The sequence below is a fragment of the Larus michahellis genome, chromosome 23 (assembly GCF_964199755.1).
Source record: "Larus michahellis chromosome 23, bLarMic1.1, whole genome shotgun sequence".
Taxonomy (NCBI): domain Eukaryota; kingdom Metazoa; phylum Chordata; class Aves; order Charadriiformes; family Laridae; genus Larus; species Larus michahellis.
The window spans coordinates 3,936,207-3,962,843 of NC_133918.1; the positions used below are offsets into that span (position 1 = coordinate 3,936,207).

At 55.6% G+C, this 26,637-nt stretch overlaps 2 protein-coding genes across 7 annotated transcripts in view; one reads left to right on the forward strand and one right to left on the reverse strand.

Annotated features, from left to right (window-relative positions):
• The first annotated feature begins 105 nt into the window (after window positions 1-105).
• Window positions 106-2,509, forward strand: GPX4 (glutathione peroxidase 4). Its single transcript, XM_074565513.1, has 7 exons — window positions 106-217; window positions 575-669; window positions 908-1,052; window positions 1,153-1,304; window positions 1,446-1,470; window positions 1,843-1,902; window positions 2,229-2,509. The coding sequence occupies exons 1-7, from the start codon at window positions 146-148 to the stop codon at window positions 2,259-2,261; spliced, it is 582 nt and encodes a 193-aa protein (XP_074421614.1). The 5' UTR covers window positions 106-145; the 3' UTR covers window positions 2,262-2,509.
• A 1,361-nt stretch (window positions 2,510-3,870) lies between these two features.
• SBNO2 (strawberry notch homolog 2) overlaps window positions 3,871-26,637 on the reverse strand; it is a 65,334-nt gene continuing 42,567 nt past the window's right edge. For 4 of the 6 annotated variants that reach the window (XM_074565488.1, XM_074565489.1, XM_074565492.1 and 1 more), the window contains 27 exons: window positions 24,951-25,043; window positions 24,269-24,365; window positions 23,705-23,865; window positions 23,100-23,233; window positions 22,493-22,583; window positions 20,993-21,136; window positions 20,376-20,493; window positions 19,850-19,955; window positions 19,510-19,663; window positions 18,480-18,656; window positions 17,616-17,713; window positions 15,052-15,134; window positions 13,828-14,031; window positions 13,109-13,284; window positions 12,777-12,908; window positions 12,361-12,496; window positions 11,570-11,682; window positions 10,974-11,045; window positions 10,361-10,469; window positions 9,981-10,055; window positions 9,468-9,611; window positions 9,175-9,269; window positions 8,753-8,845; window positions 8,405-8,536; window positions 8,093-8,169; window positions 7,720-7,910; window positions 3,871-7,258 (listed from right to left, as the gene is read on the reverse strand). In XM_074565488.1, coding sequence (XP_074421589.1) covers window positions 6,648-7,258; window positions 7,720-7,910; window positions 8,093-8,169; window positions 8,405-8,536; window positions 8,753-8,845; window positions 9,175-9,269; window positions 9,468-9,611; window positions 9,981-10,055; window positions 10,361-10,469; window positions 10,974-11,045; window positions 11,570-11,682; window positions 12,361-12,496; window positions 12,777-12,908; window positions 13,109-13,284; window positions 13,828-14,031; window positions 15,052-15,134; window positions 17,616-17,713; window positions 18,480-18,656; window positions 19,510-19,663; window positions 19,850-19,955; window positions 20,376-20,493; window positions 20,993-21,136; window positions 22,493-22,583; window positions 23,100-23,233; window positions 23,705-23,865; window positions 24,269-24,365; window positions 24,951-25,043 — 3,816 coding nt within the window. In that variant the 3' untranslated portion in view covers window positions 3,871-6,647. The remainder of the gene's footprint in view (window positions 7,259-7,719; window positions 7,911-8,092; window positions 8,170-8,404; window positions 8,537-8,752; window positions 8,846-9,174; window positions 9,270-9,467; window positions 9,612-9,980; window positions 10,056-10,360; window positions 10,470-10,973; window positions 11,046-11,569; window positions 11,683-12,360; window positions 12,497-12,776; window positions 12,909-13,108; window positions 13,285-13,827; window positions 14,032-15,051; window positions 15,135-17,615; window positions 17,714-18,479; window positions 18,657-19,509; window positions 19,664-19,849; window positions 19,956-20,375; window positions 20,494-20,992; window positions 21,137-22,492; window positions 22,584-23,099; window positions 23,234-23,704; window positions 23,866-24,268; window positions 24,366-24,950; window positions 25,044-26,637) is intronic. The other 2 variants (XM_074565490.1, XM_074565494.1) reach the window with 1 other exon arrangement.

Genomic DNA, 26,637 nt, shown 5'->3' on the forward strand with positions numbered 1-26,637 from the left:
GCCTTCTGGGAGCTGTAGTCTGCTACACGCCATTGGCCAGCTCCCCATCAATCATCACTTAGAGCGCGCTGAGTGGCTAGGCTGGTCGAGAGAGGCGGTGCCTCCGGGCATCGTCACCGCCGATTGGCCGAGAGGGCGGAGCGCGATGGGATGGGGTCGGGCGCTGCTGCGGGGGGCGGTGGCAGCGGCGGCGGCGCGGTGTTCGGTGAGGAGGATGGTGAGTGCGGCCCGGCCGGTTCCGCTCCGGAGGTCGCGGGAGGAGGGCAGGGCGGTGGGGAGCGGGGCTGCGGCCGCGGATGTGGGGTGCACAGTGGGGGGAAGGTGGGGGCGAGGCCTGGTCGGGGGGCGCGAGGCCTGAGGCCTGGCCGGGGGGATGCGGGGCGGGGGAGGGCGGACGAGCCCTCCCCGGGGAAGCGAAGGACGCGAAGACGGCGGTTCTGACGGGGGGACGGAGCCCCCCCGTGCGGGGCAGATGGTTGCGGGGCTCCCCCCGGCTCGGAGGGGGCACAAGTGGGGAGGGGGTGACGGTGTCTCACAGTGTGTCCTGTCGTCCCCCCCCCGCCCCGCCCCGCAGTGTGCCCAGGCGGACGACTGGCGCTCGGCCAAGTCCATCTATGAGTTCCACGCCCGAGATATCGATGGGAACGACGTTTCCCTGGAGAAGTACCGGTAGGAGGAGAAGGGATGGGCCCCACTCGGCCTTGGGACGCGGGGGCTGAAGGCTCCGGGGGGGGGGGGGGTGAGGAATGCGGCTCAAAGGGCTTCAGGACGATTGTCCCACTGCGGCTTAATCTCTTGCGTAACCCGGGAGAGGAGCTTGTTTACCGGCCTTTCCTGCCTCGCCCCTCACCCTCCTGCCTGGGGAAAGGCTGCTGATTCACACACACCCCCCCCCGCCCCTTTCCAGAGGCTACATCTGCATCATCACCAATGTGGCTTCAAAATGAGGAAAAACCGCTGTAAACTACACTCAGCTTGTTGACTTGTACGCCCGATATGCTGAGAAGGGTTTACGCATCCTGGCTTTTCCCTGCAACCAGTTTGGAAAACAGGTATGTGGGGGAGCAAGGTGGGGGCTCCCCCTCGCCCAGCCGGGCCCCCCTCTGCATCCCCAGGACGCTCACGGAGTGCCCCTTCCGTCACCTTCCTCAGGAGCCCGGGGACGACGCCCAGATTAAGGCATTTGCTGAAAACTACGGTGTGAAATTTGACATGTACAGCAAGATCGATGTCAACGGGGACGATGCCCACCCGCTCTGGAAGTGGATGAAGGACCAGCCCAAAGGAAGGGGCACCCTGGGCAAGTGAGTGGGGGACGGGGAAGGCACCCTGGGAGGCAGGGAGGGGTTGGGTCTGGGCAGCTCTATCCGAGCAGGGGGCCTGTGGCTGCAGCAAGAGGAAGGGTTTCTTCTGCCACAGACTCACACTTGTTTTTTCTCTCCTAGTGCAATAAAATGGAACTTCACTAAGGTAGGACACAGCTGCCTTCTCCCGGCTTTGCCTGGGTCGCATCCCTTGCTCTTTGCGGGGGGCAGTGGGGGGTCCCTGGGGCACTGCAGGGAGGAGGTATCCTCACCCGCAAACTCTGCGGTTATCCCAGATGTCGGATAGGAGTGTCCTGAGGGGTTCCTGCGCTGTCCTGGTCCCTCTGCCTGGACTTGCCTGGGATCCTCCAGCCCTGGCCCAGGGAGGCAGTAACTGGCCGAGGGGGGAGTGGGGCTGCCAGGGGCTGCCCCAGACCAACCCCACCACAAGCAGCTCCCTGGGCTGCTCTGCCACTCTTGGGGCTGCAGAGCCCGCGTTACAGCTGGGACTCACCTGGGTGCTGCTTCGCTTCCACAGTTCCTCATTAACCGGGAGGGCCAAGTGGTGAAGAGGTACAGTCCGATGGAGGATCCCTACGTAAGTCTGCTGCGGGCCTGGGGGGTGGCACAACTCTGCCTGACCTGCAGGAAAGGGGAAGCAGAGCTTTCCGCAGATCATCTCTGCGGAGAAACGGCAGTGCCGGGGCCGAGCACTGCTCGGAGCAGGCTCTGCTGCTGTGTCTCAGCTCTCTTCTGCTTTGGCTGGGGGAGAAAAGGCTCTGTGGGGGGTGGCTGCAGCACTGGGGAAGAGTGGATGCCCAGTGCAGGGCGGGTGGGTGGTTCTGAGCAGTCTCTCTGGGGGCTTCGGGCATGTTTTTGGGGCAATGATGTTCTCGTAGCACAACGTTCCCTTCCTTCTCGCAGGTGATCGAGAAGGACCTGCCTGCCTACTTGTAGACCTGCTTATCTCCCCCTTGCACTGTCCCTGCGCCCCAGCACCAGCCTCTCGCTGCCTGTGGAGTCTTCTCATCCAGCCCCCATGACGGTCTGCCTTCAAGCCAGGTTGCTGGTGAGGCAGACCCGAAGATCTGGCGTACACTCGCTGGAAGAGGCTTCACAGGGCCGGCGGCTGTTGCTGGGCAGCCCTTTTCTTTGGGCGTAGAGCAGGATCTGGTGTCCCCTTGCAATAAAGGTATTAGAAACGACCGGTTGTGTCTGGGCGTGTGGAATTGAGTGGTGGAGAGGACAGGGCTGGGTCTGCTGCGCCGCTCCCGCTGAGAAGCCAGAGCTTTGCAGGGGAGCCAAGACCTTACACAATTCCTGAGCCCAGCGGGGATAATCCTCATTACTGCTGAGGGGATTGCACGCAAATCCCAGGTCAGGCAGTGCTTCTGAGGGAAAAGCTGGAGCAGGGGGAAGGTGTGTGTGTGTGTGTGTCTGCTGGGATCCTTCCTCACCCAAACCCAACAGGCGTCTGCGCCGATGAGGCAATTGGGTTGTTTTTCTCCGAAGGCAGAGTGTGGGTGCTCAGCGGCACGGCCCTGGCCCCGCTCCCCCTCTCCTGGCGCTAGCCGGGCAGTGAAGGGGCCGGTTCCAGCAGTGGCGCAAGCCACGGCCAGAAGCCATTACTGCAAAACAACCCCCAAGTCATGCTGGGACACTGTGAAATACCTCACGTCAGCAGAGGCGTGTCCGACAGCAGCATGCAGGACCACAGGCGCATCCGTCCTCCTCCGGAGCCTCGGCTGCAGCGTGTTGGTGCTTGCAAAGGTGCAGCCTGGTCTGGCCGAGCCCACAGAGGGGCAGCGTCTCCCCGGGTGGGGAGAGCTCGGGTTTTACAGGCAATGAGCTGGGTGGGAGCGCTGCTTTGCCTCTTTTCCCCAGGGTGCTGGGTCATCCATAGCGCCCCACCACCCTGAGCCCCCGTGGGGAGCCCTGTCCTCGCTGCAGGGCCAAGGGGGGAGTGCGGAAGAGGCCCAGGGTCCTTGCTGGGGTCCCCCCACACGTTCAGGACACTGGGAGGATCCTGCCCGAGCCTGTCTGACCGCTCCCCCCCCTTCCCGGGACAGGCAGGCTGGTGTGGGGAGCTGCTCCGCAGCCCCGCTTGGTCTCGCCGTGAGCTCTGTGCGCAGCACCGCAGGGCTCAGCCGCGGCTGCGCAAGGCGAGGTACGAATCGCTCCTCCGTGGCTCGCCCCCGTCCCACCTCCCGCGGGGACAGAGCGGTGCCAGGGCGAGATGTCCTAGTGCCGCAGCAGCTGGTGCTGGCGGAACACGCCTGAACAGCAGCTCCTTTATCTCTGTTTTCCCCAGCAAAGCCGGGAGAAAACAGCCCCATGGAAGGCCAGCGCCTGGCTGGCTCCAGGGACGATCCTCCTCCGCACGGCCCAGGGAGAAGGGGGGGCTCAGGACAGTGGTCCTCAACCGCCACCCAGTTGTTGACACTGGAGTTAAACGCCAGCTGCCAGTAGGACACCGGCCTTGGAATCCCTATCCTGATCCAAGTCCCAGATGGGATCCCTGGGACAGATCGACACCTCTGGACAGACGGACAGACAGACAGAGAGCTGAGACTTACAGAAATCTCCTATGTGGCTTCCTTTCCATTTTTACTGAGCAGAATGCAAAATTATCCTTCTGAGGCAAGTAGAAAATTCAGGAATTATTAGTCAAAGGCACATATTCTAAAAAAAAAAAAATCTCTTTACATATATACATCTCAATTAATTATAAATACACATAGAAAAACAAAGGCAAACAACAAGCGGATTAAAAAGTGCTAACAAAAAGGTGTAAGGGGACTCATTTAAAAATACATACAATCAGTAGGACAACTGCATAATAATTTAGTTAAAAGATATTGTTACATATTATTAACCCTGACAAAAACACAGGATCGGGGCAGGGAAGGGCTTTCTTGAAGGTGCTCTCTGTCTTTCCAGAGATCAGGGAGGGAGAATTGCATATATTTTTTTAAAATTAACGTCGAAGCCACCAGGAAAGGCTCCGGGTGACGGCGGAGCAGTGGCTGGCGGAGGGTGCCTAGCGGGAGAATTCCTCCTCGCTGTTCCTGAGTTTAAGCCTCTCTGATAATGGGTTTTCCCCGGTGTCCTTTCCTCTCCTCGCCGAGAATTCAGCGAGCGCCGAGCGAACGAACCAGGATGGGGCCGGGGTTGGGGGGGGGGGAGGGCGGGGGGTGAAGCCGGGGCCTCCCCACGAGCGGTGTGGGCTGGGAGATATTTTAAATAGAGGAGGGTGTGGGGCCGGGGAGAGCCTTGGTCTGTCCGGGACGAGGGAAAGGCTGTCGCGGCACCCCAGAAAGCGGCGATGCCCGGCCGGCCCCGCGGCGAGAGGCGAGCGAAGCTGCGGGACAAGCACAAACCTCTCGGGGCAGCAGCAGGGCCCCGGTGGGGGGGGGCCCGCAGGGGCTCCCCGTCTTTGGTGTTCACTTTGAGGTAAGGTTTCAAGGTTTCCTTGAATGCAGTAAAACGCGGCCCCGAGGGCAGGGCTGACCCAGGGCTGGCAGGAGGCAGGTGCCAGCTGGGGAGGGTGGGGGGCAAGGAGAAGCCCCCAAAACGAAGGGCAGGGACCAGAGCAACCTCAAAACCGAACCCACCCGTGCACCACGGGGGGCAGGTCCCGTCTCAGCAGGAGCACGAACACCGCGGACACTGACCCAAAGCGCCTCCCAGCAGCAAACAGGGCACTCGGCCCGTCCCTGGGCCCTGGGGGGGGGACGGTGGGGGGTCAAGCTCTCTGCCTGGAGCAGGGGGCTCCACCAGCCCCCTCAAGGCTGACCTGTCAGGGCACAGGGGACCCAGCAGAGGCCTCTCGTGGCTGGACATCCTTCCCCAGGTCCTCCCCGAGGAAGGGCCGGTGTCCCAGCCAGGGAAGGTCTCGTGTCCCTCCCCTGAAAACATCCTGGTGCTACTTCTAGGAAACACCTCGATGACTCAAGGCAGAGAAAAAGAAAGAGAGCAGAGGGGAGGCTTGCGGAGGAGCTGCCAGGCCTGGAGCGTTCCTGCCAGCAGGCAGCTTCCTGCCAGACTCCTTTGGTTAAAGAGAAAACAAGAGACAGTTTCCCCGGGACCTGCCGAGGTGAGATGCTGCTGGAACAGGGATGGTGGCAGGAGTGGCTGGGGGCTACCTCTGTGGCAGGGCAGCTTGCCCAGCCGCTCCCGGCTGAGGGGCAGTGGGTTGTCTGGGGCAGTGCTTTTTGCAAAGCAGAACTCTGCTCTTTGGTACTGGAGGGTGAAGTTGCAGCATGAGCAGCGACGCTGCGCAGCCCCGGTGCTCGCCTGGGAACTCTTCCCTTCTGGGGCTCGGGAGCAGCTCTCACCGAGGTGAGCGGAGGGCAGGGCTGGGGACCCACAGGGATCCCGTGTCCGTGGCCCAGCCAAGGACAAGCCCGACAGGACAGGACCGGTGAGATGGCCAGCTGAAAGGACACCCCGCGACAGCAAGAAGTGGGGACAAAGCACGGCCAGCCACAGCGACCCGGCGAGGCTAAAGTGCAGGACAGGCTGCTGGGGCACAGGGCCCTTCTGCTCAGGGGAATCCCCCCGTGGTCCCGGCGTGGCGGAGCTCTGACAAACTCGCGAGCTTTGCCACCATATTGACAAACGAGGCGCGGGTGCAGCCAGCTCCTGCCTTCTCCCACGGAGCTCAGGCAGCCCCAGAGGTGTCGGTGTCCCTGCCCGGGGAGGGCAGAGCAGGCGCGGTTTTGCTTTTCTCAGCTTTGCCTGCTCAGCCCTGCACAGAGGGACACCGGAGCTCGGGGACACCATTCCCTTCCCTTCACCCCCGCCTTCAGACCCAGCCCTCCAGAGCAGTCTCGAGGTCCACGGCAGCGCTGGGGCGGCCCAAGAGGAAAGGTGGCAGCAGGCGATGCAGACACCGTTTGGTCAGCCAGCTCTCGGGGGGACCAGCTCTCTGGGCTGGAGGGCCGGGGGAAGGCACGACCCAGCTCGGAAACTCAGTAGTCTGCAGGGAAACGGGCACAGAGGAGCAGGGGGGGGCTCTCCTCAGTCCTCCACGGGCACTGACCTTTGAGCAGGACTCGAACACAGCAGAGACCATCAGTCCAGATCAGCTGAACTTGGCAGCACTCAACTCCCCCCAAGCGCGTGTTATATACAAATCTATACATGCCTGACTGTATATTATATATAAATAAACTTTGCTTTAAGGAACTATATGTTTTGTGGTTTTTTTTTTCTTCCCTCAAAACCAGAAAAGGGTCAGTCCAGACCAGTAGAAAAGCCGGGGCTCCCCAGCTCTCACCTCTGCACCAAAGGATGTGGATCCACGGTAGCCGAGCCCCACCTGGCGCGCCCAGCTGGCTTTCAGAAGTCTGGGAAAGGCCCACTGAACTGGATCACGCTCTGGCGCTCCTGGGGGAGCATGTTCTCCTGGTGGGCCCCATTGAACGTCCTTAACATCTCCTCCAGGATCTCTCTAAAATTGATATTCCCATCCTGTTGGACAAAATCTTCTTGCTGCTGCTGCTGCAGTGTCTGCAGGGGTGCCGGGTGAGGCAGGGGCAGGGGTTCATGCAGCGAGGAGCTCAGAGGCACGTTCCCCTCCAGGACGGGAGCCGGGCTCTCGAAGGCAGAAGGATGGCTGAAGCCAAAGGGTAACCTGTGCTGCTGGTGTGGCTGGAGAAGGGGCTCCGAGGGCAAGCACAGCATACCGAGCTCTGGGTTCATCACCACGTCGGGAATGCTGTTGCTGGGAGGGCTGCAGGTCAAGTCCAGGATCTCGTCCTGGCACAGGGAGTGCCTGGGCAGGGGGACCCCGGGCCCCGTCTGCGTGAGGTCCGGGGGCTGTGACAGCATGGGCAGCGGCAGGGAGAACTGCGGGCTCTGCTCTTGGTTGTGCTTTCGCTTCACATTCTCGTCCATCTGCTTCAGTTCCTCCAGCACTTTACGGACACAGCTCTCGGGGATCTTTATCCCTGGGGGAGAAACGTGCATCAGTCCCCAAAGCACTTTGGGAAGGGATGGGGCACGGTGGGGACAGAGGGATGGGCAGCAGCACTGTGGCCCATTTGCCAAGCACAGTCCCAGCCCGCTCCACCTCTCGGCTGGGCTGCAGAGCAGGAAACGGGACCACAACCAGAGGAAAATCAGCACCACGGCAGGCTCGGAGCAGGCAGCAACAGCACTGCTTCTCAGGGGCACAGAGGGGCAGCTCCAGCCTGGCTCACACCCTCTGCCCGCTGCCCAAACACATGCCGGGGTAGCCGCAGCTCCCCTCCTTCCCATGGGGTCACCTAAGCAGTGGGTACTTCCAGGCTGGATCAAGTCCCTTTTTAGGGACTTTTTAGGAAGGGAATCTTTGCACTGGGCAGCTGGACCCCTTCTTTCTTCTCCTAAAACGTCCTGCTCCCCTTCCCCTACCCAGAACTTTACCCACCGACTTGTTTCTTCTTCTCCTTGGTCTTGAGGCGGACAATCTGCAGGTAGCTGGTGTTGGTGATGTCTGCCATGATGCTGGCGATCTTGCTCCAGACCCGCAGCAGGGCCCCGCACAGCATGTAGTAGTGACGCAGGCGCATGCCCTGGAAGCACTCCTTCCTCTCCTGGATCAGCTTGCAGCTCCCGTTCCTTCAGTCCAAAGAGGAGAAAAAACAACCCGAATTAGCAGAGGCTCCCACAGCAGAGCAGGATTCCCCCGCCCGCAGCCTCCCCGGCGTGGCCCTTCCCCACTGCCGCAGGCAGGGACCCTCCCCCCAACCCCAGCTCTGCCCTGGGGAGGGCAGGACAGGTTGGGGCTGCAGATCCCTTACCAGGCGGCATGGTTACAATTCGTCAAGGAGAATTTGTAACTGCTCTCCCAGTGCTTCTTGGCTTCCTCAGGCAGCACCTGCAGGAGAAACAGAGGGCGGTAGAGATTTTTCACTGTCCAAGATGCAGCCGAGACTTGAAATACAGGGCTGGGAATCAGGACACCCGGGTGCTCCCACCAGCTCTGCCCGACCCGCAGCGGGACTACGAGGAGCTGTGAAAGGGTTACAGTAAATGTCCTTCCAAAGCCACCCCTGCCCAAAAGAAGAGGCTTTTGCCTCTCCCCACACCGGAGGGCTGCAGTTCCCACCTACCCGCCGGTACTTCTTCTGCAGACTGTCCAGGCTCTCCAGCTGGCTTTGCTTCCCAATATTTGGCTTGTAGAGGATGAAGTTCTTCCCGCGGCTCTGCTCTGCCAGCAGACAGGTGTATCTGCGGCCTCGCATCTGTCAGGGTAGAGCTGATGGTTACAGCCACAGCCTCTCTCTCTCCGAGCCCACATTTCTCTAAATTAACCCCTTCTTTCCAGGATGTAAGTTCTTGGAGGCATCTCCCAGCCCACAGCAAGGGGTCAGACACAGACCTCTTACAGCCAGGGCAGACCTCCCGTTGGAATCACCCTCCGAGCTGGGATGCCAGCCCGGCAGAGCCCAGGGACCTACCTTGCAGGAGAGGTAGAACCCATCGAAGGATCCTGTCAGTTTGAGTGACTTCTCATAGGCTTCCTCCCACTTTAAGCCTCTGTCGACGCTGATCTAAACAGGGACAGAGAGAGGGATTCTGTAACTTCAAGGGGCAGGACATGCGCATCAGCGTCTGTCTCGCAAATCCCACCCTCAACACACACTTGGTGCTGCTGCAGCCTAGGAGCAGGCACTGCCAGCCTGCCCTCCCGGGTACGGCAGCCTCTCCTCGCCTCCCCTGTGTAACTCCCAGCACCAGTCACCATGACTAGGGCAGATTTGTGACACAAACATGACACAAAGCCATGGGGCAGGGGGGGAGGGACCCAGCAGCTCACAGCCGCAGACAGGGAAGCGCTGGAGAAGTCTGGACTGCAGAGATAGCCGTGCAGGCTGCCTACCTTATAAAACACGACCTGCCCATCCTGCGGGTGCCCAGGGGTCAGGAAAACCTCCTTGCTCTCCTCGTAGATCTCATCCACTCCTGGGGCTAAATCTGTGGGAGAAAAAGACTGCTGTAAGATCCACTTTTCCGTACCAGCTCCTCTCCTTGTGGGAGTCTCAAGATCTGTGCTGTGTGGGGACACCGCGGTGCCCAAGATGGCTGTGGAACTGCCATCAGTCAGCACAGGGAGGAACAGGGAACCTCGGGGGTACAGTAGGGAGAGGTGTGGCCACCCCTCTTTCTCCGTACCTAGGATGCCCATGTCGTATTTGCCCTCCTTCTTGTCCTTTTCAATCAGATAGTCAAAGGTGTCAGAAAAATACTGGAAGAGCATGTTCTGCTTGTCCACCTCCAGACCCAGGATGCGGTTCAGGAATTTGGTGATGGAGCAGTCTGCAAGAGCGTGGCGGGTCAGGGAACGTGGCGCAGCTGGTTACGGAGCCCACCAGCACGCTCCCAAAGAAAGCCACCCAACAAGCCACCCAAGCTCCCTTCCCGAGGGCAGCACAGCACTAATGCAGGAGAGCGCAGCCCAAGGGCTGTTCCTCCAGGCTGTGGTCAGCTGCCAGGCTGCTGCAGGAAAACGTGACCTGCAGCTCCAGCTAATGCCCACAGGACCCTCCCCTCAAAGCAAACATCCTGCCCCCGCTGCACAGCAAACCCCTGGAGGCTGTGTTCCCGTGCAGAGGGAGCGGCTGGGCCACGACCCTCCTGCTTCTTTCATTTCTCCCCTGTGTTGGGCAGAAAAAGCTTGACACATACCCTTCTCCACCGAGACAGTGCCGTACTTCATCTGATTGCAGCAGATCCCCACGGAGATGAGACCTTGCTTCATTTCTGCAACGGCAGAAGACAGTTTGTGCATTACAGGGTTAAGCCTCCCTTCAGCAGTCCTGCAGGGCTGCCTCCCCTTCAGCTGTGCCCATTATATCGCAGCTAAGTCTCTCCCAGACTCTTTGTCCCCCCACGCCTGGCAAGGTGACATGCATCACGGCCAATCGTCCCGCTCACTGGTGAGCTGCTAAGCCAGCGGCACCGTCCTCTCTCTCTGACCTTCTGCCCCGTTCTTCAGGCATCCCAAACCTGAGCCCAACCCGGTGAAGAAGACGCTGCAGAAACCCCAGAGGTGGTGATGTTCTTACCATGGAAAAACGCAGCCTCCCCTCTGTCATAGCTCTTGGGCACAGGAACTCTGTTCTCCGTGTGGTTGAGGATAGTGGAGAGAACTCTGTCTAGCGCTTTAGCCCCGTACTGCGAGAGGAGACAAGAGTCACGCACGGGACAAACTTCCACCTGCAGCTCAGCAGCGGCCCGAGTGTGTCACTACACTTGTGCTGGCACCGCAGAGAAAGCCACCACCTCTGGGAAGGTCACCAACCTGGTGGCTGTGCCAAGGGGGAAGCTGCGTGTCAGGGGCTTCCTCTGTCCCCAGGGGTGCACATCCCCAGGAACCTGCACATCTGCATCCCAGCGCTGGCACCAGCTCCCCTGAGGCCCAAACGCCCTTCCCGGCTGTCCCATGGGAGCGCAACCCCCCCGCCAGCGCGGCGCTCGTTTGCACCCCGCTGATGATAATCCAGTTCTGTATGCTGTACGCGGGGTGCTATGTGCGGGGAGCTGGGTGCTGGGTGCTAGGCCAGATCCTGCCTGTAGATGCCAGCAACGATCTTCCTGGCGCTGGCTCCCACTGAAGGCTCTCACTAACTACTTCAACCCCTCCTCGGCTCAGCCACCCCAAAAACAGCCGCAGGTTACCTTATTCTCAAAGTTGTACTTGCTGAGATCTCGGGATTCAGTGGCCCGTCGGTCTCCGTGAGTTAAGGCACCCTAGGAAGGCGGATAAAACAAAAAGTTCTTACTTTTAGCTGTTGCAAAACACCAGAGAAGGATGGCGAAAGCCAGGTCTCAAAAGAGGCCAGGATAAGAACGAGCAGTGGGGAAGCAGTGTTCCTCTGGAATATTGAGACCTTGCCAAAGTATTTGGGGATTTATCAGAAATGAAGAAAAATGAAACAGAGACAAATTAATTATTCCATTAATTATTTCATCAGCTTTCTGGAAACAGATGGGTTTACGCTCCTGCAACACTGGGGGAATTCCAGCATCTGGAATTGGGTTCTGCTTCCCTGAAATTCCTCCTGATGCCTCGGTTACGTATTCTTCTTCACTTCCTTTCCCAAATCCCAGGATGCTAAATGCTGCCTGCGTTCCACAACTGCAATGCCTTCGGTCAGGGGTGATGCAATCCCCCGTACCAGTTACACTGGCCATGCCAGCGGGAACACCGGAATGGAAGCTCTTCAGAGAGAATTGGAACTGACACGTTAATCTCTTTGCTGCAGGGCACTTACGAGGCTCTCCAGACGTTTTGCCACGATGGATGCAAACCTCCTCTCCCCGGCCAGCTCAGAGATAAGGAAGACATACTCCGGAGCAGAAACCTGGTTCGATCGGTGTGTTCGACCTACAGGGACACGAGGAGAGAAGCGAAAGGAGAGGTTGGTACAGCCTGTCTGGTACGGGAAGGGAAGCTGAGCAAGAGGTGAGAGAGTCCAAACAACTTTCTACGCCCTGCTGGTTTTCAAAGGAGATCTCCCTTTGGGGGAAAGGACAGAGTCGCGTTCATCACCCTGGTGCTGCCGAGACCTGGGCAGAGTTGAGTTTATGGCCCTGACCCTCTGGGGCTGAGGAGCGACTCCCCAGTCTGAGCTGGGACGCGAGTTATTTCTTTCGTGCTCACGTATTGAGGAACTGCCCCTCCCCATCCTACAGAGCCTCCCCAGGGGGAACAGAAATCCCCAGGCACCGCCGGCACGTTTCCCGAGGACACACTGCTAACACGTATGGGAGGGTTTCCCCTTCCCACACTGCAAATCGCTCCTGAAGTCAACACAAACCTTCCCCACGAGAAAAATCAGTCACAACCGATTTGTGTCTGCATTTCCACCCTGGCAAAACGCGGGAGCACTGTACTCTGCAAGGTGCTGTATCTCAGAAAGCTAAATACACCTCCCCGGCTGCCCCACAGGCCTGGCTCGGGTGGCCACGCGTGCCCTTCCCTCCCAGGGCTGCCCGAGCCTCCGCGGTCTGAGCCACCACGCTCAGGGGAAGGGGACAGTGACCAAGAACATCCAGCCCTCACCAAACTGCTGTATGGCCCGGTCTGCGCTCCAGGGCAACTCCAGCGTCATGTGCACCCGGCGCTTCTGGTTTTTCACCCTTCTGTCTGCTTGGAGAGAGATACCTGAGCTGGAGGCCTCGGAGATTATTGCTACAAGCTAAGGGAGAGAGATAACAAGTGAGAAAGGGAGTGAGGTTCCTGGACATCTGCAAAACTGCTTCAAGAAACAGCCCAAAGCACAACTCCCCAGCCCGTGAAGGGACCCAGGACTCCCTGTGACCTTCCAGCACGTCCAACAGCAGCAGAAAGCTGCAGAGCCTTGCTGGCCTGAGGCTGGCAAGGCACAAGCATGCAAAGGCACCCTCACTTTCCTTCCCCTCTCAGTGCTCACTCCCCTGCAGGTGTTTGGGGGTTTCCTTGGCTCAAACCCGACTCACCTTTTCCCCTTTCATAAAACGCTCCTTCTCCTTCAGGTTGACGTGGTCTATAGAAAGGCCTTGTTCTGCACGAGACTCGAACATGACGGAGCCGTCCGGTCTGCAAACTACCCGGCCCTTCCGCCCCGTCATCTGCACACACCGACAGGAGAGAGAAAAGGCTGTTATAGCAGAGGGGAGAGACCTGTACGGCGCCGCAAGTCAACTCTCAACAGCTTTTTCAGATTGCAAGGAAGGAGAGGAAACCCTCTTTCCCAGCAGAAGCCCCGTTTGCCGGCCCCTTTTCCTGTCCCCCAGTGCCACTGAAATATACTCTTGATTGTGAGGAGTACCTCAGCCACATTCTCCGGGCCCCCGAAGTGATTGATCAGTTCATCCAAGGTATTGAGAGGTAGCTCTTTGCCCAGTGCTTTTACTTTTGTTAGGAGATCCTGCTTCATCTTTTCCACATGTTCTAGTTCTCGCAGGCCATGCATATCTTTCCGAGAAGGCAGCACGTGAAAATTACCTGCAACATAAAACGCAAAAGTTTAGAGTTAGCTGGTAACTGCGAATCAGAGAGGAGGGGAAACGTTATCCCAAAGGGCTTCTGGGGACACTATCGGATGAGCAAAGACACCTTGTCTTGCAATGAACGCTGCCGAGTGACTTCCCTCTGTGCTTCCCCCTGTTTTGGTGGGGAAGGAGCACACGGGGCAAATTCTTCCTGCTCACTGATCACTCAGGTTAACGTGAATCAACCTCACAAGCCCAAGTTTGATCATCACAGGATGAAGACTAGCCAAGATCACAGGGCTGTCCCGAGCAGAGAAAGAGCTTCACTTTTCCAAGAAAACACCAAGAGAGTCCCCTCTCATCAGCTCACTGACTCCGCAATCCCCCCAGCCAGACCCCCCAGAAGGGTCCCGGCTGATCTGCCTCTGCCTGTGCTTGCAGGGCACCGGGGTGGGTGGCTGTCCCCAGCTGGGTGACAGGCACTAGAAGGAGGTGACTCCAGTTCCCAGGTCCCCCCAGAGAGGAAGGAGCCAACTCCATGCTGCTGCTCCCTTACTTCTGTCGTCAGCTGCGAAGCCGTTGTAGGTGTGCTCAACGAAGATGACATCGTCCGTCTCAAACACAGACTCCGGGGAGGAGTTGAAGTCACTGTCGAGCCCCATGTCGGAGTCGGTGCTGCTGTCATCGCTGATCTTGATGACGCCCGTGAGGTCACACACGCCCTTCAGAGCCTTGGCGCAGCGGCCCCTCTGCTTCCCTGCTAGGGAGAGCGAACGGCGTCAAGGGAGCGTCCCCAGCCGCGAGCATCAATGTAGAACAGCAAGCGCCAGTTCAGAAAGAGAAGGAGAAGGAGGAATCACAAAATAGCTGAGATTGCCCCAAATGAAAGGCTGATCTTGGAAAGACAGAGCCGCTTGGGTAGGGTGGGGGGCAGTTAGGGAGGGAGGGAGAGGAAAAAAGAGAAAGGAAGAGAGAGAAAGGAAGAACAAGGCACTCTTTTATCAGGGCTGAAGCCAGTTGCACACATCAGGATGAACGCACAGCCGGCTCTAAGCAGTGCTAACTCCTCAGGGGAAGGAGTCCGCAGGTTTGCCTGCCTCTAGAGGAAGGTGCAGGACACGGGAAGGTGCCAGCGTTTCAGGATGTTGTTTGGTTCCAAGCACAGTAAGACATGCCCCTGCTACATGACAGGGCTCACAAACCAGCCTGCACAGGCTGCTCTGCAGCAGCAGCCCGTCAGGATAACCTCCACAATCCGCCAGTGCTGCTGCCCCCCTCCTCCCTCTTTCCCACATCCCACTGGAGGAGAAATCCCAAAACTCTTCTTACCTGCAGCCGCAGCCAAGAATTTGGCAGGGAAGTGATTTCCCCCCCCCCCCCGCCCCTCCCCAGGACACCTGCCACGCTCTAAGTAAGGGGTAGTGGAGAACCCCCCACCCCGGCTGCCAGAGGCTTCAGAGGTGCAGGGAGGGCTCTGGGCAGCCTGCCCGCAGGCTGGGCAAGCGGCCAAGGGAGGGGGGCACAGCTACTGGGCAAGTGGTGGAGGCGAGGACCTACGCTGTGACAGGGTCAGAGGGAGGAAAGGGTGAATGACCTAGAGCTGCCGTCCTCCGGATGAGAGAGAGCCATGGGAGATGCGCGGGAGGGCAAACTGAAACCAGGGCAGAGCAGCAAAAAGCGTGAAGTAGGGAAAAGGGAAAAAGGAAAAGAAAAAGCTGAGTGGCTGGGGTGAAGCAGCAAGGCAGGAGGTCAGATGCTGGGCAGTGGAGTGTGCTCTTACGTTTTCTTTTAATGCCAGTTCCTTTTTCTCTCTTTCTTTTGGTTGAAGGAAAGTGCTTCTGAATTAGTGATAGAAAGACGCCTCTGAAAGTAAGATGCAAAATTTATTCTAGCTACCAGGAACATCTGCCGGTTATCATGTAGCAATGTGTATTTGAGATAGTACCACATTTCATGAAAGAGGGGTAAATCCTGCACCACGACTCCCAGCGCGTGATCAGCCAGCCACCGGTACGGCGTGGCTCTGCAGAGCAGCAGCAGCTCAGACTGAGCGTGTTTCACCAAAGGCTTCTGCCAGGGGAGTGTGGGCTGTGCCAGCAGATCCTCAGCCGAGAAAGGACGTGCTGAGGGAAGGGAAAGCACTGTAATGCCGGGAAAAACCCTCTGTGCCATGGCCGCCCTGCTGGCGGGGGCAGTGGGGCCGTTCCGGGGAGACACTGCAACAAAAGCAGAGCAGACCCCGGGCTCTGCGCTACCACGTGGCATGCCAAGGTTGCAAGACCTTTCTATAGCAACTAAGAGGGAGTTTTAAACGGGAAACACTATACTGGGAAGCTGTTACATCCCTACTGAAAAATCCAGGAAGTCCCAGTGTCCCAGCCCCTCTCCGTGCTCTGACAGCAGAGACCACCCTCAGGCTGTCCAACAAATGTGCTCCACCAAGTTTCTCCGATGAACTGGACGTGGGCCCGCTTGCCCACGAAACGGAGAAAAGTGACAAAACACGGATATTGGTTTCAGGTGAATGGAAAAAAAAAAATAAATCATAAGAGGTGGAAAACAAATGTTTCTGTGGGCTGTTCTGCAAATAAAAGAGAAAATGCTTAAATGCTGATCGTGTTGGGTGGGGATGAACCCCCAGTGCAATGAGAAGGCAGTGCTGAATGAGCTCTGGTTGAAATAAAACGACGTTGGAAGCGAGAGCTGAGAGGTGTGGACGTGACAACTCGCCCGTGTGAAAAGAAGGGAGCCTTGGGAACCGGGGAGGGAGCTCTAAGACCCTTGGCGTGAGGGGCTGCAGGAGACAGAGGCAGCTCCGCTCCCCGAAGGGGCAGAGCCCTGCGCTGGCCGTTCAGGGGCTGCAATTACCCGGCACCAAAAAGAACCCTTTTGTCCCGTGCGCTGGGGTGACCCTGGGCTCAACATGCAAAGACTCACTCTCAGGTCTGGAACCTCCCTGCCATGAAACCTTGCTCATTTTCCCCAACGTTCGCACTCCCCGTCTTCCCTGCGAGCAAAGGGTTGGGCTGGTATTCACTCACTGAGCAATCTGTTTATTTTTAACCCCGTTTCTCGGCATCTTTTAAACAACTGCTTCTTCCCAGCACACTCCCCTCAAGAAATCCCCTGAAGTGCTGTAAAACCAGGACGCTGCATTTGGAGGCTCAGCAGATGCCAGAAGACACTCGTTATCTGGCCAATGCTGCCGAGCAAAGAGCTCTCGCCTCTAGACCTGGGGTCAGAGTCAAGTGCGTGATCACTAACAGACCCCTCCTCCTCTGACAGCTGAGCAAGGCTCAAAGGGACCACACAGTCCTCCAGCCTGAGTTCCTCTGAATTCTGAGACATGAAAACCAATCCAAGGGACCAAATCAACCCAAGCAGTGGTTAGACTTGCCTTGTGCACTGCCACCAAACTGGGATTTGTTTTTCAGGAACGGACTGGAGACAGCAGAGCGACACCGACCAACGCAAACCCACCAATAAGGGAGGAAAGTCTGGCCTAAACCGGACACAGACTGTCTCTGGCATCTCATTGCTTTCACCTGCATTAAAAGTCACTTCGAAAGAAAACAGAAACAGCCCTGCCACCCGCAGAACTGAGGAAATGTTCTCATTTCTCAACTCAACCCGATGTCCCAGGTTTTTGTCACCCGTCGTGCAGGAACAGCCACGTTCATGGGACGGGCTGGTATTTTGAAAGCTGCAGAAATGAGGGGGAGCGTAAGCCTCATGCTCTGCTGAAAGGGCAGCACGGGTCCTGCTGCCGGCGTCACTGCAGGCACAACCGCCTCCCCCTTTAGCCAGGAATGAAGGCAACACAACCAGGGCACTGCAGGAGCCTGGCAATCAAACAACGCGCCCTGAATCAAACAACGCGTGCTGAAAGCCAGCACTGATGAACCTGAACTCCTCGGACCACTCCTTCCCCTCACTCCTCCGGCGATGCCGCCTCACATTCTCATCCCGGCCTCTGAGATTCCCTTCCTCGCTTCTTCAGCGTCAACAGCCCTGTTTTCCAGAGTCAGACCTACACAAACCACACCGGAGCTCGCCTTTCTGGCTCTCCTACACCCGACTATTCTCTTCCACGCGTAGAGAGTTGGATCAGGCTGTTCAAGCAAGTTTGAACCGCAGGGAACTTCAAAACCCGGCATCTAGCTCCCAAAGTCAGGCTGAAGAAATAGTGCCTCAAGGACCCAGCTAAGTGTCCTCTCCATTTACAGCCTCTGTAGGGCAAAGCTTATGAAACTGCATGTCAAGTAAGTGGCCCCAGGGCAGGGCTTTCCAGCCTCCAGCCTCCCCTGCATCCCCCCAGAAGGAAAACAGGGATGTTTAACTCACTCTGCAGCAGAGACAAAACAATTTAGATGCCCATCGTTCTCGTCCAGGACTTCTCTGGTGCGAGCCTCCCCGGTGGACTGCAGGCCGATGACGATACACTGCGGGGAAACACAGAAGGCGTCAGGGAGGGTGCACCGCAGCCGGCATCAGGGCACACAGCCACAGGAGACCGGATTTCACCGTCCCACGTACGTCCCCCTCGGCCCCTGTCCCAAACACGCCTTGGGCCTGTAGCAGAGCTCCTGATCAAGAACCATCTCAAATCTTTCAGCATCCAAAACCGCACCTCTGCTCACACCAGAGAGGACAACTCCAATTACAGAAGCTGACTGCCTTTCCTAGGTAGTTTCTGCCTAAAATTTCCGAATCGCATCCAGATGGATGAAAGGACAGGGCTGTGCTTGGCGTGACGGATCTGGTACCTCTTCTAGAATCATAGAATCTTCACGGTTGGAAAGGACCTTTGAGATCATCAAGTCCAACCATACACACACAAGAAAACCTCTACGATCTCTGCCACTGAGCATGCCCTGAAGTGCCAATTCTAGCTTCAACATGACCCAAAATACCCTTTCAGATCAGCCTGCCCACATCTACCACAGACAAACACTGGGTAATGCCTCAGAAGATGAGACCACGATAACTCCCCAGTACCATTTACTGTTAATATTCTCAGAAACCCGGACGCTGCACTTCGTTCTGGTTAATCTGCAGAGAAATTCAGCCTTAAAGAGGTTTGGAATGGCTTTCAAGTCAAGCTGAACAATAATTAACTCCCCCTTTGGTTGCAGACTACAAAAAAGAATTCACTTGCAATGCAAGAGCGATGGCTGCTGCCAGTGCAGCGAGGCTCCGATACCACACCTTGTCCTTCGCCAGCTCCTCCTTGGCAAGCTCAACGAGTCGCCGGACTTTAGCAGCAATGCAGAGATACTTGAAGAAGCGTTGGTGAGCTGACCAGAACTGACCCCACAAGGACTTCCGAGACTCCAAGCCGATGCAGTCGGCTGCCTGCTGGAACACCATCAAGGCCTCTGCCCACTGCAGACAATACCGAGAAAGGCTGAGTTAATATCTTAGTTTTCTTTTTCATTACTGCTGTGCAGGAGGTTATTAGAACAGTCTGGGGTTTGATAATCTGATTTAACATCAGTATTTATGTCGCTGCGTTAGGCCGAATGAACAGCCTGGTTATTCTCTCCTTTCCACATTGGCATGGTGCTGCAAGCTCTGGTTTGCAAATATGGAACTTTTGAATAGAAGCCAAAAAATATAAGATAATTCTTTATTTAAGCTGAGCACATGTACCCCTTTTCCTTCTCATAGAATCATAGAATTGTTGAGGTTGGAAGGGACCTTTAAGATCATCGAGTCCAACCTTTAGCCTACCCTGACAAGAGCCACTTCTAGACCATGTCCCTCAGTGCCCCATCTACCCTTTTTTTAAACACCTCCAGAGGTGGTGAATCCACCACCTCCCTGGGCAGCCTATTCCAATGTTTAATAACCCTTTCAGTGAAAAAATGTCTCCTAATATCTAATCTAAACCTCCCCTGACGTAACTTGAACCCGTTTCCTCTCGTCCTATCACTTGTCACCAGGGAGAAGAGGTCAGCCCCCATCTCTCTACAACCTCCTTTCAGGTAGTTGTAGAGGGTGATAAGGTCTCCCCTCGGCCTCTTCTTCTCCAGGCTGAACAACCCCAGCTCCCTCAGTCGTTCTTCATAAGGTTTGTCCTCCAGGCCCCTCACCAGCTTTGTAGCCCAGGTCTTCATAAACCAGGTCTGCGGTCATGGCCACGTTTAGGGTCCTCAAACCCTCCCACACACTAAGTGGCTGTGCCCAAAGTGCAGTTAAAACATGTGTCCCCCCCCCCGCAGCGGGACCAGCTCACCAGCTTCGCTGCCTTGTCGTAGACAATCTTGTACTGCTGATCCAGCGGGATCTCCTCGATTCTGAAGGTCACTCCAGTGAAACTGAGCTGCCTGGCAATGTACATTCCACTGACCTTCATGTCCATTGCCACGATCTCCATTGCACCAACTCCCCTGGGAGAGGAAGACAGCTGTGAAACCCCTTCCTCTGCTTCGGGGCAGCACCGGGTAGCGCCTCTGCAGAACCACCACCTCTCCTGGCTCTAGGTGCCCACTGTCCCCAGTCATCGCACCCATTTCCCAAACAAAGGCTGCCACAAAACCTAAGCTGCGTGAAAAGGGACACCGGACATGACTCACCTCTTTTCAATTGCATGCAGGAACTCATCAAACGCTCTGAAAGGGGTGCCCGGCCCCCAGATGCCCAGGCGGCTCATGTAAATCATGTTTTTTGGCTCAGAGGCACCTGTTTGAACAGAATTCACTGTTAGCGGCACTACAGCAGTTGTGAATAGTTTTGATTCAAGTAAAGTGAACTCCTAAGAGGATGGTAATTTGCTCTTGTGCCTTTGGAGGCCCAAGGGCCTTTCCAAGCATTGCCCTCCGTACACTAAGTTGGAAAGCGTCACCGTACAGCTGAACAGCTGGCCAGGAACAAGTTAAACTGGAGAGGAATTAGTCTGACTTGCCAAAAAGCGGTGAGTAATGGCCGTGCTGGGGCTTGGGGCAGATCTTAGCACCCTCGGCTCTAGCACTGCACAACTGTTCACCTCTTCTTGCAGGAACGCGCGCTCTCAGAGGACGTGCTCGCATCCCAAGGGCACCCTTCCCACCACAGAGGTGACGGGCACCGCGTGGTGCCCACACAATGCCGAGAGAAGCTTACCTGTGGCACTGGCATAAACAACCCTTGCTTGAGGCAGTTTGTTCTGAAGGTCCAGCACTGCTTTGCCCATTTTAGTAGAGCTGGCATTTTTGGCTTTGTGGCATTCATCAAACACAATCTGGAGGGGAATGTCAGTTAAGGAGAAAGGATCTATTTTCATCACGAGGACGGGAGCAGACAGAAAATGCAACCCAGCCTCCTCCAACCAACTGAACAACCAGTCCCAACATCAACAGGACCGACTTCTTCCCCACATTGCAAACGATCGGTTGGTTTTGCCTCTGCTCCTCAGAGCCCCAAGTCATTCCCTCCTCCCTCTCCCTTCACTTCCAAGGTGTGTCATGTCTTGTATTGCTGAGGGAGAAGAATGCTGAAAAGGTTGATCCCAGCTGCGTTCTTCCCCTCCTCCCACGAACACTGCAGCCTGTGGAGGAGGAGAGCGCGTGGGGGAATGCGTGTGCTTACAGCATTTAAATATCTACCGCAGGCACCCGGCTGCTCGGCACAGCTGCTCCCAGTGACTTCAGAGGGCCCTTAGCCCTTTGTTCCTCAGTGAATTCAATCACAAGCATGCAGTTCTTCTCGCTTGCTCCTTTTTTTTTTTTTTAAAAGGATACAACTCCATCAAAATTTTCCCTGCACCAGTCCAAAATTTGTTTTAAGCGTGTCCTGTGCTGCCCGCCTGCCTGGCTTTCACCGATCAGCGCAGAATAAGTGGCAAAGAGGACTCCTTCTGAGGTAGCTGTGTCGCCATATTTAATCTGCAGAGAGGAAGAACAAGAGCACACGCGCTCACGGTGCTTGTCCCCAGTACGTCGCGCCCATTCGTTGCCCACAATCAATACCGCCGATTGTGCTGCGACCGTGCAGGACACACGCTCCTGCCTCCAAGAACAAAACCCAATCTGAGAGCAGAACAGACAAAAGACTGTTGGTAGCTGACATCTTTAGCACTTCTATTTGGCACTGAGATACGGTGATGACAGGGACTTTAAACGTCTGGACGAGCTCCACTCGCCAATGTGTCAGCACATCTGGATGCATGCAGTGAAATACGGAGGCCACGCTAGGACTTCAATTTGCTGGCCAGCTGAAGTCGCTTCATTTTTTTAAGCAACAGTTTAGAATGTTTAGTTGTTTTGAACCCTCCCATCTGTTTTAATTACTTCGAGAAAATAATTTTCTCTTTGAGCAGGTGAGACTGTTGCCTGCCTTACTGTGACAGGTCCCACCTGTCATGAAATAAAAGGCAGGGGGAAAAACCCATGGTGCCAATCTGAAGAAAGTTCCATTTAAAGCCTTTTTGGTCTGAAAACAAACATCCCTTTCATTCTCTTAATAGATGCATTCAGAGGTGTCAAGCCCATGTGGTTTCCATTGACTTCGTAAGAGCTGGTTGTTCAACACCACTAAAAACCAGAGGAGAGTGCTTCAGCGAACTGGCCAGTGGTGTGGCAAACACAAGCCTGGACAAGGCTGGTGTAGTGGATGAGACTAAAGCGCAGGCTACGAATGACTCTGAGAACAGTCACTACACAACTGCTGGTCGTTTCTTTTGAGAAATACTTCATCCTCGTCACTGAATAACTGGAAGAAAGTCTGAATATTCTCTGATTTGCTCAGCGGGGGAAAACGCCCACGTGCTCAGCCATGGCACCCTGCGTCTGCAGCCCCCTGCCAGGCACCAATCTGTGCGTTTCGATGCTCTCCCTCACTTGCAAGCTCTGAAAAGCGATTCCATGAAATCGGCACTGCCCAGGAGAGCAGAGCACGGCCCCACCGAGCAGGAGCTGTTCCCTCTGCAGGACTCTTCGGGACCAGCGAGAAAGGTTCAAGCCCTGCTGAACTCTGCACTTGCCTGGAGACACTTCTCGCTCCCTGCGGGAAACAGCCCTGTGCTCACAGAGCGGCTCTGCAGAGCGTATAAAAATAGCACGAGGCCAGAGTGGGAAAAGCACGCCGAGAGAGGGAACAGCAAGCTGCCCGCTGCCTGCTACTGCCTGTGCCACCAGCCACGCGGCGGCAGGACCCACTGCTGCTTTACGCGCCCAGGCGGATCCATCTAACTGCTACTGTAGGCTGATTTTCCAGAACACCATCCCAACTTCTCTCCTTACCTTATTCAAAGCATGCACAGGAATGTGGGAGGCTTCAATGTCCTTCAGGTCTCTCTCGGCATCATACTTGAGATCATTGGAGACGCTGAACCTGCAAAGCAAGACGTGGGTCTGGTTATCTCCTAAGGAGACAGTCAGGGCATGCACAGTGATTAATAGCTCTGACTAAAGCAACAGTAGGTGTGCAAAACCGTCACATTTCCAACTGCCCACACACCTCGGCGCACGATCCCACAGCAGGCTCCAGTCTGCCGCTTACGACAAGCTGTGTGTGTTCTGCAGTAACACCCTGCACTCCAGGGGCTTGTGCCCGCACCCAGGAAGTCCACGAATACCCCCTCGGCCGACTTCAAAGGGAGCGGGGATAGGCCTGACACTGCACTCCAAGCAGTACCTAATCTGCTATTTCATAGTGACTCATTCTCCATCACCGCTGCAGGGGAAATATTCCCATTTCACAGGCACAAAGAGGTGGAAACGACTTACCCAAGGCCACAGCATGAGTCAACTATAAAGCCAACATCAGCACTAAGGAATTCCTTACTCCCAGATCCAAACTAACTCCAAGGTCTTACGGGAAAAGAGAAAAAAAAACACAACAACTTACCACAGAGCTTTTTTCCTCCCTTTAAGATAATTTTCAAAGATGATGCCCGCAACTGTCCTGCCTTTTCCAACGCCAGCACCGTCCCCAATGAGGAACCCAGCTCGCTGCCCGTTGGGTAACAGAACTTCATGTTGCTGCAAAATCAAGAAGAGAACCGGAAATTAAACTAGATTTGCCTTTACCAACGGCTTTGATGTGAGCTTATAAGAGCACCACTTAACCCTTTCACGTAGCCCATCAATGCAAGTGGCCATTTGCTGGGCATCTATCCTGCCCACATAAATCACAGCAGAAATGGTCAAGTGTCGCGGCCAAGCTCAGAAGTGGCAGTTCGTGGAAAAGGTCCCCAGGTCCCCACAAGGTAAAGCACACCCTTCCGCAACAAAAGTCAAAGGTTCTTGCCTCTTCAGGAAACAGACCCCACAGAAGTCCCCGGCTTCAAAAAATCCTTTCAAAATGCATTTAAACTGCCATATGACAAAGCTTCTGAAGCTTCATCACCTATATTAGAGGTTATTTTAGAACGCGCTTGAACATCTGTCCATGCAAAAGGTAGTTTCTTTCTAGTGTACGACGCGCGAGCTGGGTACACCGGAGCCACGTACCTGGCAGGCGTAAATGATTGCTTCCAGCTGTAGTGCAGAGAGGGACCCTTTGTCGGCAACGGAGCGTGGCAGGGAGAGGGTGTAGGTGATGTCGGGTGGGGGGACGCTGGACAGGGTGCTCGTCTCAACCACGAGGTCAGGGTGGTGCTTCCCAATCTTGGCTAAATGACAACACGAAAAACAGATAACTCAAGTTCTTCACTCCCATGAGGCACCTCAAAAAGGACTGCAGATCTCATATTAATAGTCTGTAGCCCTCCGCTCAGGAACAGAAGGGACAAGCCCGACGCCTACTCTTCGCTCTTTTGTTCCGTTGAAATTTCAGATTGCCAAAACCAAGTCATGCCTCCCCCAAAAGCAATAGAAAAGTGTCCTGTTAAATTAGCGTAGCACCAGCAAAGGATCAGCGCATTGGTAAAGCTTTTCTAGAAAAATCACAAGCTTGGGATGTGCCACGGCAAGCACCACACACCTCTTGCAGGAAAATAAAGGAGCAGTTAATTAGGTTGGTCCACAATGGAGTTAACAGAACTTCCCATACTCCTGAGATGGCAAGACACTCACACTTTGAAGGTATATATTCTGCATAGGTCTCCGTTTGCCCCAACTCTTCTGTTTCTTCCTCCTCACCTTCATCCTCCTCCTCTGCAGGAGCCTGAGACTGAAAAAAAAAACGCAGCATTGACCAAATGTTAATGTTCTCATTGAACCACGGACACACGCAGTGCTACACGGTGCCAGAAACAACCATTTAAACCAGCTCTATGCAAATTCACAAACCCTTCAAATATAATTAATCTCGTTTACAGACTACAGCAACACAAGGAAAACCGTCTGTGAGAACCCACTCCGGGGGCCCAGCAAGTGCTTGAAGAGCTCCTTTCAACGCCTGCCCCCCCCCGAGGTAGGGAAAGATGTCTGCATCGCTTTTCAGCTGGGCTGTGGGCGAGCGTGAATTCAGCCCAGCTCTGCCCTAATCCGGCCCCGAGTAAGGGACACAGACCAGCTTTAAACTCAGCAGCGTAAAGCAGAGTCATGAAATCCCAAATCATTCTTTAACATCACGAGGTTCCGCCAAGGGAACTATAAGACGCTCCTGGAAAAGGGCAGGGGCTGGAATGTGTCCGATTTTCTCGTCTCGCTCCCTCTGAAGGGAGAACGGTGACAACTGCTCCCCTCCACCCTGCGACGTTACCAAGTCAAGAGCCTGGTGTCCGATCCTTCTGAAGCCGACCACGGCTCTCACCTGGTAGCTTATGAGGAGCGGGGTGTTGGGGACAGCAGGAACATGGTCGTTCGAACTGTTTAAGCCAGAGAACGATCTGCTGGGCGAGAACAGCTGGAAGAGAAAGGGTGCGGTGAGAAAGCAGCCTTAACCCTCAGCCCTCCACCCCCAACACGCATGAAGGTACAACAACAGTAAAGACACTTGTGCGCTCTACTCGGATCTCACACTCTGATGTTGTCAGTGGACTTTAACACCTTCTGTTTGCGAAAGAAAAGCTCTGGGCAGTAATTCTGGAAACTAATAAATCTCGCGAATGCCATACGTGTCTTTTTTGACATACACACACGCACAGGGAATAACTGACCAAGGTAAACACATTCTTGCAAAGTGTGAACGTTTTGTATGCGTGCCCACATGTGATGGAAGCCTGCAGGGACACATGTCCTCCCCCACCTGCAGGACACGGAGCCTTTCTGCCAAACTACACCACATGAAGATAGGTGATGCCAAAATGGCACGTTTTACCTTTAAACACGAGATCTCAGGCATAAACCCACCTTTCACACGCCTCCCATTAGCACTGACAGATTACCTGGGCAAACATCGCCACTTTCAAAGGGCTCTCAGAAGCCAGCAGTCCCTGTCAAGACGTGACTGAAGGTTATTACGGGAATACTGGACCTGCTCTGCACGGGGGCAGTTACGTTAGTCACCGTTTCCCCACGTACTTCGAAGGGAACACTGTACAAAACTGCTCTGCCCTTCCCGACAAGGCACGTCCCTGTTAAAAGGGGCCATGTAGATTCTTGTTGCGGGATCATGGGTTTTATCCTGAACTGGCGAGTCCAACTGAGCGCTCTGGGTTGGATTTGCTAATGGAAGGGAACCAGCACCACTTTGGGAACCAGACGGGGACACTGGAGTACAGGCGAGGAGATCCAAACAGGGATAATGGGAAAGACCGAACAAAACTGCAAGCAAAAGCCATCGCTGGGAAAGGACCGAGCATTAAACACCAACACTTTACATCTTCTTACCAACTGCCCTTGAGGCAATCATTTACCTAACAATTCTGCAATTTTGTTTTTAACATTAAAAGCACTCTTTGAAGTAATCACCTAACGGCCCCAGAACACAAGCCGGTAACAGCGGTCCTGAGGGCAAGGACCGCTACCTTCTGCCTGAGAGCACCAGAGCCTCCAGGCTTCCAGCTGCTCTCGCAGGACCACTGGTGAGGAAGGACCCACTAGAGACCAGCCACAGGAGCTCACAGCACACCAAAAGCCCCCCAAGACCAGCGCTGGGGAGGGGTCTGGCTGCTGGACAAGCTGCCCAGGTCCCTCCATTCACCAACTGCTGCCTCAGAATTACCAATGGCTTTGGACCATCCGAGCCCACGGCACCGCAGCCAGCCAGGACAGCTCTGAGACACTCCGGAGCTGGGAAGGGAGAGTCGAGGAGATCCTTTGTCTGCCCCCACTCAAACAAAAATCACATTGGAATTTCCCGACAGCAAGCAAGGTCAAGCCAGCAGCTCGCAGCATCCAAAGCAATCAGCGCCGCCAGAAGCAGCACTACTTCAAGTTTATAGCCTGCGGAGAGTGCCAAGCTTAGAGACCCATGCTCCACCAGCAGAAGTGAAAGATGGGAAGTTCTTAAGCATAAACACTCCGATTATTTCCTTTTTTTTTTTTAAATTAAAAAA